Source organism: Mastigoproctus giganteus, chromosome 6 (genome assembly GCF_048544385.1).
Source record: "Mastigoproctus giganteus isolate SK-2022 chromosome 6, ASM4854438v1, whole genome shotgun sequence".
Taxonomy (NCBI): Eukaryota; Metazoa; Arthropoda; class Arachnida; order Uropygi; family Thelyphonidae; genus Mastigoproctus; species Mastigoproctus giganteus.
Window position 1 is genome coordinate 171,080,997 of NC_143580.1, and position 21,610 is coordinate 171,102,606.

The window sequence follows — 21,610 nt, forward strand, 5'->3', positions numbered from 1 at the left end:
GTCATTGGATAGGTTCCTTGTTAAAGACGCACAAAAAGAAAAAGTCAACAGATAGCAGTGATTACGTTAGTGACAGTGAAAGTCGTCCTACCCAATAATTAATAAATTCGATTGCTTTATGTATATTAAATTTAAATATTAAAAATATAAAAAGGTATGTATATATTTTGTATTAATCATTTTTACAGTATATGAATATTTTTGAGTTTTGGAACAAATCATCTGGGTTTCCATTATTTCTTATGGAGAAATTCGCTTTGATATACGAGTGCTTTGGATTATGAGCACGTTTCTGGAACGAATTATGCTCGCAAACCAAGGTACCACTGTATAGGATTTTCTGGTCCATGGAAGGTCATTAATACACAAGAGGAAAAGAGTGGGGGAAAGAACACCAGCATTAGTGGAGAAGCAGAGAGTCATCTACCATCACCCACAGTGAGTGGGTGAATCAGAGAGAAAACTGGATACTCAGTTAAAAGAACAGCTGGAAAACCTTAGGATGGAAGACCTTTATGCCAAAAGCCTTTAAAATGTCAAGAGCAATGGCTTGAGTTTCACCAAATTTTTCCATTGAATTTGTCCATAGATGGGTAACATAAGCCAGAATATCACCAGTGGAACGACACTGATGGAATCTATACTGGCAATCGTTGATCAGATGAAAGATTTCCAGATAGTTTAAGAGTTGGCGGTTAATTGATTTCTCCATTACTTTGGAAAGAGTAGAAGTAATTGCAATGGGACAATAATTGGATGGAAGGGATTTGTCATCCTTTTTAGGAAATGGCTGGATATGAGCAAATTTCCAAGCAGAAGGAAAAACAAATTTGAAATAAGAAAGTGATAAGGAATAAGAAAGTCAAAATCCTTCTGACATCCTTTTGATGGAAGACCACAGGAGACATTGAATGGAGTATACTGGGAACGATTTGAGGTGATTTAACCAAGGTCATGAATAAACGAGCTGAAAGGAAAATAGGATGCTAGCAGGTCAGCTTTATCTTTGGCTGATGTGGCAACAGAACCATCTGGTTTTGTCAGAGGTGGGAACAGAGAAGAGCAAAAATTGCAGCCCATAGCTTTGGCAAGAGACCAGAATGCTCAGCTACCATTTGGACGAGAAGCAAGTTTTCTACTGTTAGCCTGTTCAAAATCTAGTTTGGACTGATTAATAACTGCTTTACAAAGTATAAATAATAATAATTTTTATTATTATGTAATGTCACTTATAAAAATGTAGTACTGTAAATATTTTATAATAAAATTTAGAAATATTATATAATTTCAGAGAATATAGGCTTAGTGATTCACATTAAAAATATTATGTTATAAGGGGTTTGCGAGCGAAAAAAAAAAGGTTGGGAACCACTGATCTAAATGAAAGCTTTTATCATTTGATTTTTTGCACATATTTCTACCTGTTGGTTGCAAAGGATTTTTAAAAACATTTTGGCATCAAAATTTGGACAGAAATGTTTTAAATGCTCAGCATTCTTATATTTTGCTGACTTCATTGGAATACAGTGGACCCCAGCTTTACAATCAAATCACGCAACAATGGACTTTTCATTCACTATACAATATGTGGTAAGCACAGGTCACTGTAATCACGTTTGCAAATTGAATTTTAATTCTATTAAATGGTAATTCTGATAAGTGAAAATAGGAGGAATACTATGTACATATTCATTAAATGATCAAGCTATAAAAGTAAATATATAAAACACACATTTACACTTTATTACCTTGCCAATTAACAAAATTAAATGATACATTAAAATTGGAAGAACATTTTCCACAGGTTAGCAAAATAAAAATAAATTTATGCTTACGTACATAGCTTAATTACTATTGTAATATGTACATGCTAACTAATTGATATTTCTGTTCAACGACTTTTTTTTTTGGGTTGTAAAATGTAAAACAGTAAAAAAGATAAGCAACCAATAAAAAAAAGAACACGGCACGCATAAAACTGCAACCAATACAATACACACAAGTGAGATATGGAGTAACAAGTTTACAAAAATAAAAAAAATAGGAATGAAGAGAAGATTCTGAAAATGTATTTATTTTTTATATGATTAAAGATTCCATGGAAGTGGAAACACATTTCATCAAAATAACGTAAAAATCCACAGAATTCCAGCTATCAGTACTATCGCAAATGCAATAAGATCACATTTACTGCCCATTTATAATAACAGCATTAACAGAAAAGCCCAATAAACTGGAAACTGCAAATTGCTTTTATTGTTTTATGGCCATGACCTCCAGAAATGTCACAAATGCCTTCAGAATTGATTCTTATAATTGAACATATGATAACGATGAAAGTGTAGTGCATTTTAATGATTTGAATTGGTTTTCTGGAATTTGATTCTATAACGTGGCTGATTCTACTAACCAGTGACCATGTTAAAAGGTGCCTACTTATTTCACTTAATGATGAGCTTGGCTTACGATTTTCTACAACTGGACCACGTGGTCCTTTCTCTCAGCCAATAGCAGCCTTTGTAAACAAGTTGGCCATGTGATTTGTTTTTGCATCCTTTAGTTAAAGTGATTTTTTGCGTTGTGCTTTAATCAATATATTAGTTTTAATCAATATGTACAATTTTAATTATAAAAATCACCTTTTAGAGAGATAAATAGCTTAATTAATATAGCAAAAATTAACTTCAGAGGTCTTGGAATGAATTACCAATTAATGTGCTATTTGACCCCAGGGGCTCACATCTGGTGAGTATGGGCTTGGCAACCCAAGGTCCTGAGCTGGATATCATCATTCTTCCCTTTTTTTGCGATTCCTCTCTCTCTCTCTCTCTCTCTCTCTCTCTCTCTCTCTCTCTCTCTCAGGGTAACTCAGAAATTTTTTTTTTGCTGGCGCAGCATAAGCCTCAGTCTTCCTTGCACCATATAGCTAATAATATTGATAATTAAAATGTGTTATTGGGTTCACATTATGATATTTTCACGATACGATGGCGTCTCTGGAACGGATTAATATCGTAAAGAGGGGGTCCACTGTATTAGCATGCAATCATTTTAGCTCATTAACACTTGTAGGTATACCCAATTTTTTTATAGGTACAACTGCTGAGTTGGTAGGAGCCAAAATGGTAGTTAACAGGAGAGACTGCTTCTACAGGGATGGGATACACTTAAATAGAAAGGGTGCAAGAACGTTTGCTGATGCTATCGAGGCAGTGTTAGGTGGGTCGGAAAACTACTAGATTGGGGGGATACAAGGACTAATAGATTAACAGTAGCCACTGGCAGAGGTGAAAGTGATTCTTGCACTGCTTCTATTGGAATGAGCCGCAGCCTGGAAAATAAGATGCAGGATATTTCAGAGACTGCTGGGAATCATTGGGGTACAAGTAAACACATGGGTTGTGTTAGGGTAGCTAAGAAAAAGAACAGGTGCATGTATACTTGCGTGTACACCAATGCTAGGAGTTTAGTAAATAAATTTGATGAATTTGAGGTATTGCTCAAAACATCAAAGGCAGATATTGTTGGGAATTTAAAAAACATGGTGTCACACAGATATAAGGAATGCAGAACTGGAATTTGGGGAGTACAATGTCTACAGAAGGGATAGACAGGATAGGAAGGGAGGAGGGGTTATGCTATTAGTTAAGAAATACATAAAATCCAAGGAAGTGAAGCCAGTCGACATTGCTGGACAGTGCAGTGTCGAGTCAGTTTGGTGTGACATAAGCATTGGGAGATCAAAATTGAGAGTAGGAGTGTGCTATAGGCCTAATGACTCTGATGAGAATAATAAGAAATTGTACAGGGAAATAGAGTGGGCCAGTAAATCAGAGAGTCTTATAATGGGGGATTTTAATTTCCCAGATATTGACTGGAATTTGGGGGCTGGTCACTCACACACTAGCAAGGTTTTTGATTTATTGGATGACTGTTTTCTACATCAGCATGTTCGGGAGGCAACTAGAGGGAGTAATACTCTTGATTTGATTATCAGTAGTGATTCTTCATGCATTAAGAATCTGCAGGTAAATGAACCACTAGGTGGCAGTGATCACAGTGTGCTGAAGTGGAATTTACTCAAAGAGGTAACTACCATTAGGGGTAAAGGGAAGGGTTATTGCTTTCGTAAAGGCGACTACGATGGACTGAGACAGTATTTAAATTCTATACAGTGGGACCAACTGATGATGTTACCAACAGCAAATTCAAAATGGGAAGCATTCAAAGAACTTATCTTGGAAGCTACTAGGCTTTACATACCAACTAAGAAATATTGTTCAAGGTTTAGGCCTATGTGGATGTCAGATGAATTAATGAGACATATGGCAGAGAAGAAAAATGCATGGGATACATACAAATTAACATGTGACACAGAAGCCTATGATAGATACAAGTTGATCTGTAACCAAGTTACAAAGGAGGTTAAGCAGGTGAAGGCAGATTACGAGAAATCTTTGGCAAGGGATACAAAGAAAAACAGCAAAGAGTTGTTTACTTATGTAAACTCTAGAAGGAAGGGGATGAATAAGATTGGTCCACTTGATATCGATGGGTCAACTGTTGATGATCCTGCTCAGGTAGCTAACAAACTAAATGAATATTTTGCATCGACATTCACACATGAGGAGTTATTCAGCGAGGGGAATGCCAGAGGTGTATTCAACTCTGGCAGTAATCTAGAGAATCTTGTAATAAATGAGAGTAAAGTGGAGGAGAAATTGTTGAAGATAAACACAAGAAAGGCACCTGGGGTGGATGGGATCTATCCAGTTATATTAAAGGAGGCAGCAAAAGAAGTAAGCAAACCCTTAGCCATAATTATGAGAGCTTCCTTGGACTCAGGGGAAGTACCCATGGACTGGAGATGTGCAAATGTGACCCCAATTCACAAAGGAGGATCAAAGGGCGACACAAGTAATTATAGACCTGTTAGTTTAACTTCTGTTCATGGAAAATTAATGGAGGCACTGGTTAAAGAAGCACTGCAGGATCATCTAGACAAGACTTCAGTTATAGCTCAGACACAGCATGGTTTTGTTAAGGGGAAGTCTTGCCTGACCAATTTGATTGGATACTATGATGCAGTCACAAAAGAACTGGATGCAGGGAATAACTTTGATATTATATACTTGGGTCTTAGAAAGGCTTTTGATACTGTTGCACATGGAAGACTGCTGCACAAATTGGAGCAGTGTGGCATTGGAGGCAAATTGCTGCTATGGATAAAGGGGTGGTTGAGGGGGAGGAGACAGAGAGTGGTAATCAATGGACACTGCTCATCGTGGACTAATATTATTAGTGGAGTCCCTCAGGGTTCAGTATTTTTTGTCCATTACTGTTTTCTGTATTTATAAATGATATTGATGATGGTATATCAAGCTTAATGTCCAAGTTTGCAGACGATACGAAGGTTCGCAGGGTTGTCAAGAACACTACTGACACTATGCTACTGCAACAGGATCTGGAAAGGTTGAGCAGATGGGCTGAGACATGGCAAATGAAGTTTAACATTGACAAATGTAAAGTACTACATATGGTCAAACAGCGACCCCAGAGCAGCGAATCAACTCTGTGTACTACACTGACAGTGGTAGAGAATGAAAGGGACCTGGGGGTGGTTGTGCAGGCAGATATGAAGTTTTCTGAGCAGTGCAGACGGGCTGCAAGAGTAGCTCATGGTGTATTGTCGATGATATATAGGAATTTTTCTAGCAGGGATAAGGAGGTGATTATTCCCTTGTATAAGGCAATGGTCAGGCCACACCTAGAGTACTGTATACAGGTCTGGAGGCCTCATTTCAAGAAGGATGTAGAGATGCTGGAACGAGTACAGAGAAGGGCAACAAGATTGGTGAATGGAACAAAGGGGTGCTCTTACGAAGAAAGGCTTAAGTTTTGCAAATTACAGTGTCTGGAGACTAGGCACCAGCGAGGTGATCTGATAGGCGTATAAAGCCTTGAATGGTTTGAGCATGCTCAATGCTGATGGGATTCTTCCTCTTCACCTGAGAGGGCATAAATTCAAATTGAGGAAAGACAGATGTAGGATAGACGTGAGGAAATTTGCCTTTAGCCAGTGGGTGGTTGTTTGGTGGAACAGACTTCCTTCCCTTGTCGTAGAAGTTGATAGCCTAAATAAGTTTAAGGCTCAGCTGGACAGGTATTTCGAATGAACAGAGGGGTGAAGTGGAAGTGGTTATTTTTTATTTATTTATTTATTATTTTTTTTGGCTGATGCTGCATAAGCTTGCTTTCTTGCATCAAATGCCTCTACTAATGCTAAACAAACATTGGCCATTCCTTTGCAACTTTTAATATCTATATCGGCTTTTCCAGAATAAGTCACTTTTTTTTTTACATAAAGTGGATGAAGATACTCTGTGCAGTTCTTGAGCATGTCAGAAGTGTGTAATCATAAGTAGCAATGGAGAGAAGTAATACAAACCTGCTGATTTGTATTACTTTCCTCCAATCATCTGGAAATTGTGAACAAAGAAAAATGGCATCCAATGTTTATATAGTGAACTGTGATCATTCTTACTCTGCAATGTGGTAATTATGATCATTCTTGGATAGCACACTAATATTTCATGAGATCTTTATTTCTGATTGTGAGCGTAGTTTCCATTTTTCTAATAGAACCTTTCTTTATGTACCATTAGATAGAGCTATATTTAAAATTGATGAAAATTGGACTCTGGTTGTTTTTCTTTTGTGCCTGCCTTTCAACTATTAATAATAGGAAATTTCAAAATTATGCATGTGCACATATTTCTACACACATATATGTATGCATTTTAAAGTGTGTGTGTAAATTAAAGATGTAAATTAAATTAGGAATAAGTCTGCAGAGTATGAAAGCCTTGCAAGATATGAGTACAGCACAGTCCAGTACTACACTAAATTAACAGTGAAGAGTTGGGAAGGGGACCAAATTAAGAATAAGAATTTTTCAGAAAGAATATGTATCTGATAATTTTGAATATTATTATTATTATTATTATTAGCCATATGGTGCAAGGAAGCCTGAGGCTTATGCTGCACCAGGCAAAAAAAAAAAATTCTGAATTACCCAAAGAGAGAGAGGTAGAAGGGAATCACCAAGAAAGAGAAGAATGGTGATATCCAGCTCAGGACCCTGGGTGTGCCAAGCCCATACTCACCAGATGTGAGCCCCTGGGGTTGATATATTATATTAAAGGCCAAACCAGAAAATTTACACGCTAATTATAAATAAATTAGGAATACTGTCCCTTGAGAACCACTCAAACTGGATGTTCCAAAATATCACATTAACAATACTGAAAAATCAGCCATAATAATGAGCAATATGTATGAATGCCATCTTATCTGAAGGCAAAAAAGACAACAATTATCATGGAATCATATTTCAAACATAAACAAATCAATGCTACACCACAACTGACAAATAATCAAGATGTTAATGCAAAAAAGATTGCATAATTGTGGCTTTTATATAGTAAGAAATTAAATGAAAGTAGGCCATACAATGCAATGCCAAACTGAGAAGAAAAACCAAGTTAAATAAAGAATGAGAATATAAAATAAAATAAGATAGACTTATAGGTAGCAGTATGAGCAGCACTTAGCATCTCAGCACGCCACTATCATATTATGATCTGTTTTTGGGCATGGTTCAGTGCTGCTCATTAGCTGCTGTTTGTCGTGCTTCCCAATTCAGTAACTTTGAAAAGCTCATAGATATGGCTTTTCTCCCCACTTCTTTAAACAGCCTTGTCACAGGTTGCCAACGTTCGATCAGACTAGTTAAAAATTTGTCAAAAGACAGCCAACGTGTAGACATAGTTAAAATGTTTTTTTTTTTACTTCAGAGAAACCATATTAAAAGCCTTACTAAAATCCAGAGAGATACAGCAAAGCTGTTTCTTGTTTTCAACTGCTTTATAACCTCATCATGCTAACTTAACAGACTTTATAGGCAAGATTTCCCTTTCAAAAAACCATGCTTTGACACATTACATTTGATTTGGGTTTTTATGATGCATGGGTGACTAAGGCCATGATGCACCAAGTCTAGACCCATTACAGAATGCCATTCTTGTTAAAATGATCCAGTATTGCATCTCTAACCACGTACTCCATAATCTGACCAACCACAGAAGTCAGGCTTACTCTCTATAAATGCCCATCAGCTCTTCCCCCTCATCAAATGAGGGAGACTTTGGCATTTCTCCAGTCCAATGGAATAATCTCAATCTAATGATGATCTCACTGACATTACTAATAGTGGGATGCACTCACTTCATTATACATTTTAAATGTACATCATATACAGGATGGATGGTGAACATTTCTGGAAGTGCACCATTCACCTCTGGGGCTTTATGCTCTTGCAGCTTCAGCAGCTTTCCAGGCAGACACTTTTCTAATACTTTTGTTACTTATTTTGCAGCAGTTCAACTTGACTTCACTATTCATTCATGGTACTAATGTGGTTTCAATGGTAATAGTCATGAAACACATGTTCTGAAAAAATGATAGAGTAGAAATGCATGCTATAACATGCACATTTTCATATAGCAGTCAGGGATTGGTTCCATACAGTTATAATTTGTCAATACTTATTGCAATTTAAATTTATCAATTATTAACCCTTTGACTACTGTGAGACCCTACAGTCAGATCTTGTCATTTGAAATTTGACTGGCCTTGAGAACTGCATGCAAGTTCTCCTTACAGCATATTCATTCAAGCTCTGCAGGATGGTAGATGTTTCCCCATTGTGAATTGTATCACATAGTTGTTTCAAGTATATGATAGCTTTGGGAACCTGAATATAATTTTACCCTGCAATGAAACTTTCTAACAGATAATTAGATTGCTCTATTGAATACCCTTTTTATTATATTTATATATTTATAATTATATTCTAGAAGAATGATATGACAGTTTCAAAAAATACAGTAATGCAAATATAATAAAGCACAGCATTTCAAATTGATAAAAAAAGGAATTCAGATAAAATAGTGAATATTCTCTTTTTCATACGCCAAACTAAATACTCATAATTGTTGTTATATTCATGTAAACTTCGACATGTTGAAAAATTCGTAAAATAATACCATTAGTTTATCCCTTAGGTCTACATACCTTTGTAGACATAGATATTGTTTTTTTTTTTAGTAAACATTGTCCACATAGCTATTACTGCTCTTTTTTTTTGGCTTATATTTATCATAGAAACTCATCAAAAAAATATCTTTCTCTTTTTCAATATGCACTCTGACAACTGGCTTATAATTCCCAGTGTGCAATCAGTGCTACAGATGCTTCAAGTAAGTTGCCTGGGAAGTTCATACTTCATCACACACTGCAATTTATGAAATCATACAGAAAGTGGACTACTTGATTGAATACCATTTTTTTATTATTATTTTCTTTATTATATTCTATAATAAAATATATATTACAGTAAAACTTTGAGAAATATAGCAGAATTTCATGAGAGTAATGTCAACTAAAAAGATAGTGAAATAGAGTAATACTGTTCTTTTTCGTAAGTTGCCATAATGATCCCACATGGTTGCATCAACTTCACATCATATCAACTGAACAAATGAATATACAAAATATAAACATAAATGTGTAAACTGGCTGCAGCAACAGCAGCAAGAGATACATATACATCATACATGTGTCATGATCAGAACTAACTTTTTTACATTTTGATCTTGTGACCCATGAGGCTTCTCTCACAAAAAAAAAAAAAAAACCACCACCTAATAAAATGTAATTTTTCCATTTTTGTTATATTCGTGGATTAGTACAAAGGCTAAGCAGCATAATTATAATAACAATAAAAAAATAAATAAAATAATAATAATAAAAAAAAACAAAAAAAAACTTGGCTCTGGGAATCAATTTTTTTAATTTAACATATAAGAATTACACTATAAAGGGTTAAATAGTGAAATAAAATTTAATGAGCAATACTGTTTTGGTTTTGATTGCTAATTTTTCAACTGGAGAAAAGGGGGAATCTTCTTGTACTGAGTTGATATTTTAAAGAATGGATGTATAGTCAGTTGCCACTTGTTTCTTTTTTTTTCCCCCCCCATCTAAAATCTGTAACTACATAACAGATCAACCAAATTCTTTTGAACATGCAAATTCATTTGATATCCAGCTCCATTTTGTAAACAATTTGTCAAAACTTTAAAAGTTACATATTTATTTCAATATTTAATGAAATAAATTTTTATTTATTTGAAAAAATTGAAAAAAAAAATTTCAATTTTCTTGTTTGTTTGTTATTTGGTTTTTAGGAGCATTAGCAACTAAGGCCCTATATTGCTGCAGGGATATGCGGTGGTCATTCTCTGACCTTTCCGCATCCTCCGTATTTGGTGGGCATGGGCTCAAACCCCGGTCTAATCAAGAAATGTGTGCTACACACCTCAATTTTCTTGAAACACTATCATTTTTAATACTCATTGTTTACAATATGGGGAGTAAGAATATGCAATTACAGGAACCATATATAAATTTTTTACACAGAAAATATAAACAAATCAAAATATGCAACATGCACTCACAGATAACCATAAATTGAAATTACACTAATGAGAAAGAGTGTAACAACAGAGGAATGTAATTCTTGTGTGCATAAATTCAAATTTGTACTCATAATTGTGAATAAGGTGTTAAATAAATATGTAACTAGTTTTAAACATGTTCTAAGAAAGCATTTATAGCAGAATGAGATGTAGTTAACATATGAAGCAGTGTCATGCAACAGCCTGCAACTATCCTATGTCTTTTTCTTTTACTCAATTAAAGATTTCAGCTCTCCACAGAACCCATTTTGACATTTTTCTTTTGCAGTATTTCTCAATTGGGCTGGATGTTTGTGGCCTCAACAATAAATCATTAAATACCTCCCATTATGCATCAGAATCAAATATTTATATATAAGCTATGAGCATTTACATGTCAACATTAACCATTTAATTTTTAACTGAAGTGTTAGTATTGGTAGTGGCAAATGATGCAAGAAAGTCAGATTATACAGCATCAGCCAGAAAAAAAACCAAAAAAAAAAAAAAAAAAAAACCCTAGCCAACCGCTCTCTATCCCCCCCCTTAATAATTTGTCTAATTCTTTTTCAATTTAAATTTTTGTCCCCATACACGTGTCATTTGAGCAAGAGATAGATGCCATCCAAATTTAATTTAATCATTTTTTATTTCATATTTTGCTCTGGTTAATTACTTCTAAAAGCAAAAAAGGGCACAATGTTCATAAATAAAACTTCTCAATATTTATGCTTACCCAAAATATCTTAAACCAGGAATAAAATTTATAGGTTTTTGGAGAAGATTAGATGAAAAATAATGAGCCAACATCTTGAAAGATAAGCACTAAAGAAGGAAATACATACATTAGAAAACTATGCAATTATAGTGACACACAATATTATAACTGAAACCATGTATTAAAAGATAACTACCAATAAATATACTACAATTATTACCATTGTTAACAGCATCACATTCCAGTATGTCTGTCAATCCTTTGGCCACAAACTATTCCTCTCAATGATCAGCATATCTCACAAAGAAAGGAAAGGAAGATGGCACCATAAAAGATGTGACTGATCCCCAATTGGGCCAATCAGAGGCACTCTATAACCCCCCCCCCCTACAAATTCTCTTCTGATTATAAATATTGAATTTAATCTATAAAAAAAAAAAAAAAAAAAGGAAAAAATTTTTTTCCCTATAAATTTATACCCTGTTCCCATTCATCTATATTATCCTTATCTATATTTCTATTTATTGCCCTATCTTCAAATTTCTTTATATATATTGCTTTATTAACTTTTCTTCTGATAAACTCTCCCCATCCCCAATTTTGAAATTTTTTTTATATTAAAAGTGAGAGAGCATGTAAAAAATTTCAAAATAATTTGGGGTGGGAGAAGAGAAAAGTTAAGACAAGGGAATATGGAAATAAATTTATAAAAATTATTAGCCATATGGTGCAAGGAAGCCTGAGGCTTATGCTGCACCAGCCAAAAAAAAAAAAAAAAAAATTCCCATGTTACCCTGAGAAATAGGGAGGGGGGTGAGAGAGAGAGAGAGAGAGAGAGAGAGAGAGAGAGAGAAAGTAGAAGGGAATCACCAAGAAAGAGAATGATGATATCCAGCTCAGGACCCTAGGTTTTCCAAGCCCATACTCACCAGATGTGAGCCCCTGAGGCAAATTATAAATGGGATGTGCTTCAAATGGACTACCACTGCAAGTGGTGTCCCTTAGGGTTTCCAAAATAGGGTCCTTGTGTCTTAATTTCATTAATGATAATATTAAAAGTTTCATGTCAATATTTGATTATGATATTAAGGTGGACAGGGTTGTTAATAATGAGAACTTGGGTATGTTGCTATAACAACACACAACTAGCCTAAAAAGTGGCAATTAAGCTTTGGTACTAGTAAATGAAAGGTTCTATATCAGGGTCACAGTAATCCCAAGTGAAATTATCAAGTTGAGGATGGTACACCCAATGATATTCACAATGAAAAGAACCTTAGAAGTTCTCTTGAGAGAAGTGCAGTAAAGCTGCAAGGTCAGAACATAGGTTGCCATCAATGATATATAGGAATTTTGCCAATAGAGATAAAAAGGTAATATTCCATTGTAATAAATTTCTGTTTATTTTCTAAAGGCCAAGGCCAACAGAGTCATTATGATCATATATACATGTGGAATTAACATGATTGCTGCCGGAATGCACACTAGTATCAATTTTTGATGCAATTTTGTACCCTAATGCAAATATACATCCATTCAATTGTGGTCAATAAATGAGTGCTGTAAAAGGAAAAGCACAAGAAATGAACAACTGAGTGATATTAGCAAACTGATTGAACTATAGGCTATTGCATTATGACTGAGATTTTTCTTAGTGTCAATAATTGCACTGCCTAGAGAGTGTTCTAATGTATACTCGGTTCATAGTTTTACATGTTCTTTGCTTATGTTCAAGTTATTTTATCTAGTTTAGAATTTTTTCTTGACTTATGTTGAAGTTATTTTATATAGTTTAGTATTTTCCACAAGAAAAGGTAAAATTTGTTTGAAGGTGCTGCAAAAGAACAATGCAGTGTAGTATTCTTTCTGTAGAACTGCAACTGCTGTTATATGTCAAGTGCATTGATAGAGTAAGCTTTATGGTACTGGTTAGTAAAACATCATGCTTAAATTCTTTTATTATTTACTGTGTCCACATTAAAAATACCAAAACAATCAATATCATAATTAGAATGGTAAGAAAAAGAATACCCTTGTTTAAAAAAAGGGTAATGAAGGTCAACCCCTAGCATTTTTGCTGTTATGGGCATTGCATCAGGCATACATGTAAAATTTACTTATTTTTGCTGATTGCAATAAAGATATTATTATGATATTATTATTATATTATGCATATTGTTCATTGTGTAGGTGCAATAATAAAGTATCAAATAAATGAAAAGGTAACTTTATTAAACAAACAATCAAAGAAATGCATCAAGTTTTCATAAGATACCAGTTTTTTTTTAAATATTATATATTTATGAAATATATTAGTAGTAGTAATCATGATTGTTAGTAATTAGTAGTAGTAGTAAAAATAATTAGTAGTAATCGTGGAATGTGATGCAAGAAAGCAAGTGTATGAGCTTATGTAGCATCAGCCAAAAAAAAAAAAAAAAATTAATTCACACAACCATTCCCTCTTATTATGTTCTTCTTTTTCCATTAAGTATACTGCCTGTTGGGTTTAAAAATAGATCACATTTCCATCTTGTTGTCTTTCTCTATTTTGTTTGCCCATGGGTCTCCATAATCCATATTTCATTCTGAAAAAAAGTTGGTAACCTTTTCAGATTATAAAAGAGGATACTAATTATGGTGCTCTCCTTTTTTGGATTTTAAAATGTGGCACCCTAATACCAGTGGAAAGTGTTAGGTAGAGAATGCACTGTTCAATATATGTCTTATGCAATACAGGATTTTTTAATCCAAATAAGAATTTTGATTTTTAAAAATATTTTGACATTATATATATAATTAAACACTTACTCAGTTCTCAGTTAACTTTACTTACTAATGAAACAAAAGACATGAAAATTTTCTTGTAATATTTCAAAATATGCAAGAAATTAATCACAAATATAAGTCAACAAACTCATTTTCAATTAGTTTCAGTAACAACAAACTAATTTCAATCAGAGTATCTCTTTATGTTCTTTGGTCTTAACAAATCCCATGTAGTTGCTTATGGCAATACTTTCTCTAGGAATTTTCCAGTTGGATATTAATTTAGTTCTAGCACTTTCTGAACAACTATTTATAATTCTCCTTTTTTTTTCTATGCCTTGGTTTTAAATTCAGCTCCAACTGTAATACTGTTATAGAAAAACAGAAATTTAGAAAGATCATCAGCCTTGGATGAAAACAGCCTGCCTTTCCTGTCCAGGTCTGCTTTTCTAAGCTTATGGCAGTGGTTTTCAACCAGGGTGCTGCAACAACATTCTAGGGGTGCCGTGTAATTTGGGTTTCAGTTACTTAAATTTATTATCATTATTATTTTTTAATTTGTATATTTATTTCATTATAAAACGGTGTACGGTATCCATTGTACCGTATCTTTTTAATTTTGTGGTGATCTATAATTAATCTTTATTTAGTACCTCTATATAAAAAAAAATATTATATAGGAATATATATTAAAAGGTCGAAAACTGTGTTAGGTATTTCTTTTGGCCTAGGGGTGCTGTGAAAAAATTACTGGGACACTAAAGGCGCTGTGAACTGAGAAAATTTGGGAACCTCTGGCTTATGGTATAGTTTGGAGTCAGGTGCCACTAGTGTTCCCCACATTATGACAGCGATCAGAGCCCAAAACATACCTGCCCCATTCCCCCTTGACCCCACTATACAGGACCCACAAAGAACTGTATTTAACCCACCCACCCAAATTCTTCACATTACATTTTACATTAACATTACTACTTTTACATTACATTAATCAAAAATATTATAAATCTTATTAAATTTCATTATTAATTAAATTGTATTTAAATGGAAATCATGACCCACACTAGAGCTGCAAAGCAAAAATTACAGACTAGCGAGAGTGCTGTGGCTCAGGGGAGAAAAGAAGGCGGCGATTCTCCAATGCATCACAGTCTCAAAAAATGTGCGAAATGTGCAATGTTTGCCGACCTTTCTAAAACAGGACATGATCTAGTCAAGGAAGATGCTTTCCTTTCTGTGTGCTAGGTGTCTGAAGTGTCAAGAAATTAGGCACCAAATCAACGTTCTGATGGGCGTCTATGAGAGCTTGAGGTATAGGGTAAATGTCCTCGAAGAAATTAATAGGAGGGGCCCCATCAGGCTCTCAGCTGCACAGCTCAACGACAGAGCTCACTCCTGTGCATCAGGCAACACAGAAGGCAATCTCAAAGGCAGAATGAGCTATCCCAAAGGAACTAGTTATTGTTGGTGACTATAGTCAGGGAGATGGGGAATATACTATGTAAGAAGGATAGGTGGAACAGGACCAGGGTATGTCTGCCGGTGCAAAAGTTGTTGATGTTGTAGAGCAGATATTTTTTCAGAGCACAAAAGGTGATATTGTTGTACACGTTGGAACTAATGATATCAAGAGTAAGAGATATGCAGATTTACTCAACAAGTACAGGTCAATGTTGAAAAAAAAGTCACAAGCTAGGGTTGAATGTGAAAGTGTCTACAATTCTGCCCAGACACGATAGGAGGGAGTATATGATGAGAGCCTTGTCAATCAATTCAGCCCTGGAGAGATTGTACAAAGCTAACGTAAAATTTTTTTCAGCCTGGTCTGTACTTGTTGACAGGAGAGACTATTTCAACAGGGATGGGATACACTTAAATAGAAAGGGTGCAAGAATATTTGCTGATGCTATCGAGGCAGTGTTAGGCGGATTGGAAAACTGCTAGCATGGGGGGGGGATACACAGACTAAAATGTTAACAGTGGCCGCAGGCAGAGGCAAAAGTGATTCTTGCACTGCTTCTATTAGAATGGGCAGCAGACTGGAAAGCAAGGTAATAAAGATTTCCAGGACTGCTGGGAGTCATAGTGGAACAAGTAAATACATGGGCTATGTTAGGGTGGCTAGGAGCAGGAACAGGTGCATGTATACTTGCATGTACACCACTGCTAGGAGTATAGTTAATAAATTTGATGAGCTTGAAGTCCTAGTCAAGACATCAAAGCCAGATATTGTTGGGATATCAGAGACGTGCTGTCACACAGATATAGGCTGTGCAGAGTTGGAATTTGGGGAGTACAATGTATATAGGAAGGATAGACAGGATAGGAAGGGAGGAGGGGTAATGCTGTTGTTTAAGAAACACAAAATCTAAAGAAGTGCATCCAATTGATGTTGGTGGACAATGCAGTGTTGAGAGTATTTGGTGTGAAATAAGCACTGGGAAAGAAAAAATGAGTAGGTGTGTGTTATAGGCCTAATGAATTGGATGAGTATAATGATGAATTGTGCAGAGAAATACAGTGGGCCAGTAAATCAGAATGTCTTATAATGGGAGATTTTAACTTTCCAGATATTGACTGGAACTTGTGGGTTAGCATTAGTATTAGTAGACGCATATGATGCAAGAAAGCAAGCTTATGCAGCATCAGCCAGAAAAAAAAAAAAAAAACTTCCACTTCACACCTCCATTCGTTGGAAATACCTGTCCAGCTGAGCATTAAATTTATATAGGCTATCAACTTCCACAACAAGGGATGGAAGTCTTCTCCACCAACCAACTACCCGCTGGCTAAAGGCAAATTTCTGGACATATATCCTACATCTGTCTTTCCTCAATTTGAATTTATGCCCTCTCAGGTGATTATTCTGAGCAAGAGGAAGAATCCTATCAGCACTGAGCATGCTCAAACCATTCAAGGCTTTATGCACCTCTATCAGATCACCTCGCCGGTGTCTAGTCTTCAGACACTGTAATTTGCAAAAACTTAAGCCTTTCTTCGTAAGAGCAACCCCTTGTTCCATTCACTAACCTTGTTGCTCTTCTCTGTACTCGTTCCAGCAGCACTACATCCTTCTTGAAATGAGGCCTCCAGACCTGTATACAGTACTCAAGGTGTGGCCTGACCATTGCTTTATACAAGGGAATAATCACCTCCTTATCCCTGCTAGAAAAATTCCTGTATATCATTGATAACACACCATGAGCTACTCTTGCAGCCCGTCTGCACTGCTCAGAGAACTTCATATCCGCCTGCACAATTACCCCCAGGTCCTTTTCATTCTCTACCACCGTCAGTGTAGTACCACAGAGTTGATAATTGCTCTGCGGTTGCTGTTTCTCATATGTAGTACTTTACATTTGTCAATGTTAAACTTCATTTGACACTTCTCAGCCCATCTGCTCAACCTTTCCAGATCATGTTGCAGCAGCATAGTGTCAGTAGTGTCCTTAACAACCCTGCCAACTTTTGTATCTTCTGCAAACTTGGACATTAAGCTTGATATACCATCATCAATATTATTTATAAATACAGAAAACAATAATGGACCTAACACTGAACCCTGAGGGATTCCACTGATAACATTAGTCCACAATGAGCAGTGTCCACTGATTACCACCCTCTGTCTTCTCCCCCTCAACCACCCCTTTATCCATAGCAGCAATTTGCCTCCAATGCCACACTGCTCGAATTTGTGCAGCAGTATCAAAAGCCTTTCTAAGATCCAAGTATATAATATCAAAGTTATTCCCTGCATCCAGTTCTTTTGTGACTGCATCATAGTATCCAATCAAATTGGTCAGGCAAGACTTCCCCTTAACAAAACCATGCTGTGTCCGAGCTATAACTGAAGTCTTGTCTAGATGATCCTGCAGTGCTTCTTTAACCAGTGCCTCCATTAATTTTCCTGGAACAGAAGTTGAACTCACAGGTCTATAATTACTTGTGTCAGCCTTTCATCCTCCTTTGTGAATTGGGGTCACATTTGCACATCTCCAGTTTGTGGGTACCTCCCCTGAGTCCAAGGAAGCTCTCATAATTATGGCTAAGGGTTTGCTTACTTCCTTTGCTGCCTCCTTTAATATAACTGGATAGATCCCATCCATCCCAGGTGCCTTTCTTGTGTTTATCTTCAACAATTTCTCCTCCACTTTACTCTCAGTTATTACAAGATTATCTAGCTTACTGCCAGAATTGAATACACCTCTGGCATTCCCCTCGCTGAACAACTCCTCATGTGTGAATGCCGATGCAAAATATTCATTTAGTTTGTTAGCTACCCGAGCAGGATCATCAACAGTTGACCCATCGATATCAAGTGGACCAATCTGATTCATCCCCTTCCTTCTAGAGTTTACATAAGTAAACAACTCTTTGCTGTTTTTCTTTGCATCCCTTGCCAAAGATTTCTCGTAATCTGCCTTCGCCTGCCTAGGCTTCTGTGTCACGTGTTAATTTGTATGTATCCCATGCATTTTTCTTCTCTGCCATATGTCTCATTAGTTCATCTGACATCCACTTAGGCCTAAACCTTGAACAATATTTCTTAGTTGGTATATAAAGCCTAGTAGCTTCCAAGATAAGTTCTTTGAATGCTTCACTCTCACTCTGGTCACTCGGTCACAGGTTGGTCACTCGCACTCTAGTAAGACTTTTGTGGATTTTTTGGATGACTGTTTTCTACAGCAACATGTTTGAGAGGCAACCAGAGGGAGTAATACTCTTGATCTGATTATCAGTAGTGATTCTACATGCATTAAGAATCTGCAGATAAAGGAACCACTGGGCGACAGTGATCACAATGCACTGATGTGGGAATTATTTAAAGATGTAACTACTATCAAGGCTAAGGGGAAGGGCTTTTGCTTTCATAAAGGTGACTACAGAGGTCTCAGACAGTTCTGAAATTCTGTACAGTGGGATCAACTGATAATGTTACCAACAGTGAATTCTAAATGGGAAGCCTTCAGGGATTAATTTTGGAGGCTACTGGGCTTTTCATTCCAACTAAGAAATACTGTTCAAAGTTTAGGCCTAAATGAATGTCAGATGCATTAATGAGGCTAGTGGAAGAGAAGAAGAATGTATGGGATGCATATAGAGTATTGGGCAATACATAAGCCTATGGCAGGTATAAACTAGTCTGTAATCAAGTCACAAAGGAGGTTAGGCAGGCGAAGGCAGATTATGAGAAATCTTTGGCAAAGGATGCAAAGAAAAACAGCAAGGAATTCTTTACTTATGTACTCTAGAAGGAAAGGGATGAATCAGATTGGACCACTTAATATAGATGGGTTGACTATTGATGATCATGCTCAGGTAGCTGATAAATTGAATGAGTATTTAGCATCTACATTCACACGAGGAGTTATTCAATGAGGGGAGTGCCAGAAGTTTATCAAATGCTAAGAGGGAGCTAAGTGATTTTGTAATAACTGAGAGCAAAGTGGAGGAGAAATTGTTGAAGTTAAACATAAGGAAAGAACCTGGGATGGATGGGATCTAGGCACTTATATTAAAGGAGGCAGCAAAGGAAGTAAACAAACCCTTAGCCATAATTATAAGAGCTTCCTTGGACTCAGGGGAGGTCCCCATGGACTGGAGGTATGCAAATGTATCACCAATTCACAAAGGAGGTTCAAAAGGTGACACAAGTAACTACAGACCTGTTCGTTTAACTTGTGTTCAGGGGAAAACAATGAAATCACTAGTTAAAGAAGCATTGCAGGATCATCTAGACAAGACTGTAATAATAGTTAAGAGACAGCATGGGTGTGTCAAAGGGAGGTCTTGTCTGACCAATTTGATTGCTTACTATGATGTGGTCACAAGGGAACTGAATGCCAAAAATAATTTTGAAATTTGAAAAAAAATGTATTACATAAAGTTATTGAACTCAAATTGTATTCATCATAAAACTTATACAACTCCCATCCATTAGCTTGTCCTCATCTGTGTCTGTGACGAATCACTGTCTTCATATATTGCCTCGTCCTCAGTTCCATCTATAGCATTTAAGAAGTGTCCATCTATAGGACACTTCTTAAATGACTTGACAAATATCTCAATCTTGATATTATCCCAGGATCTTTTCACCCAGGTACATACTTCTCCTATAGTTGGTTTCTTCACTCTTCCTGCTGGTGTCAAATTGTCCCCAGAAGACTTCATCCATTGGTTCCATTCGTCTCTCGTGGCAGCTTTGAAGGGCTTGTTAATGCTGACATCAAGTGGTTGGAGCTGGGATGTCAAGCCTCCAGGTATGACAGCAAGTTTTGTTTTTTTTCTCTGCAGCAATCTTCTTTTTGTTATGTGTGCTCTGAACTGATCAAAAACCAATAGGGCAGGTTTGCATAAGGCCCACCTGGTCTCCTGCTCCAAACTTTCTCAAGCCAAATCTTCATTCCATCCTGATCCATCCAACCCTTGTCATGAACATGGACAATCACTCCTCAAGGAATGTCTTCTTTTGGCATTGTTTTGCGTTTGAAAATCAGCATAGGAGGCAGATTAGTTCCGTCGGCCAACAAGCTAGAACAACTGTATAATGGCTCTTTTCATCTCCACTTGTCTTCACAGTTACAGTTTTCATCCCCTCAACAGTTTTGTTACTTGGGACATCAAATTGGAGGGGGACTTCGTCCATATTTGCAATCTGTCCCAACTCAAACTGATGTGTCTTCCGACATTGAATGACAAAACGATGAAATTCAAGGACCTTCTGCTCATAGCTTTCAGGCATCTTTTGGGCAAGTCTGGTGCGTGTACACATGCTTAGTCCATTCCGTTTCATGAACCTAAAGCACCAATTGTGTCCTTTGAAATCAGTAACTTTTTTTTCATCAGCAATTCTTCTTGCCTCATGCTGAACCATCTTTGTGGACACAGGTATTCCAATTGGCCTTTACTCTTGAATCCATATCTTCAATTCCCTTCTAAATCAGGCCATTTTGCTGATTTGCCTCTCATGGCCTTCTTCTGCCGTGGCGTTTTCAGTAGGGTTTCTTCTTTCCGTAGCCAGTCTCTGATTGTTTTCTCAGTTGGAGGAGGACCAAACTTACATTCAGCAGCACGATTTCCATTCACTTTTGCAAACTGGATCACTTTTAACTTGAATTCAGCACTGTGCGAAAATCTTTTCTGAGCCATTTCTGGACAGAACATGGCAAGACGTAACCTAATATAATGGTAACAAGTGCGAAACAATGAGCGCAAAGACAACAAGTGCGAAAAAGCAGGAAATGCAAGTAAAAAAAAATCAACAACCACTGTATAAGATGCACCCAGTTTTTAAACCCCAATTTTTTCGAAAAAGGGTGAATCTTATACATGGGGAAATACGGTACTCGGATTTCAGGAAAGCTTTTGATACCGTTGCACATTATTCAGACACAGCATGGGTTTGTTTAGGGAAAGTCTTGTCTGACAAATTTTATAGGATATTATGATGTGGTTACAAAGGAACTGGATGCAAAAAATAATTTTGATATCATATATTTGGATTTCAGGAAAGCTTATGACACTGTTGCGCATGGAAGACTAT

The 21,610-nt window shown here is 36.2% G+C and overlaps 1 protein-coding gene across 2 annotated transcripts in view; it reads right to left on the reverse strand.

Annotated features, from left to right (window-relative positions):
* mRpL14 (mitochondrial ribosomal protein L14) overlaps positions 1-21,610 on the reverse strand; it is a 72,733-nt gene that overhangs the window by 33,712 nt on the left and 17,411 nt on the right. Inside the window, exon 2 of one of the 2 annotated variants that reach the window (XM_090375483.1) lies at positions 11,317-11,405. The exons of the other annotated variant lie outside the window; for it this stretch is intronic. Within the exon in view, the coding sequence (XP_090231609.1) occupies positions 11,317-11,405 (89 nt within the window). The remainder of the gene's footprint in view (positions 1-11,316; positions 11,406-21,610) is intronic. 2 annotated transcript variants of the gene reach the window in all.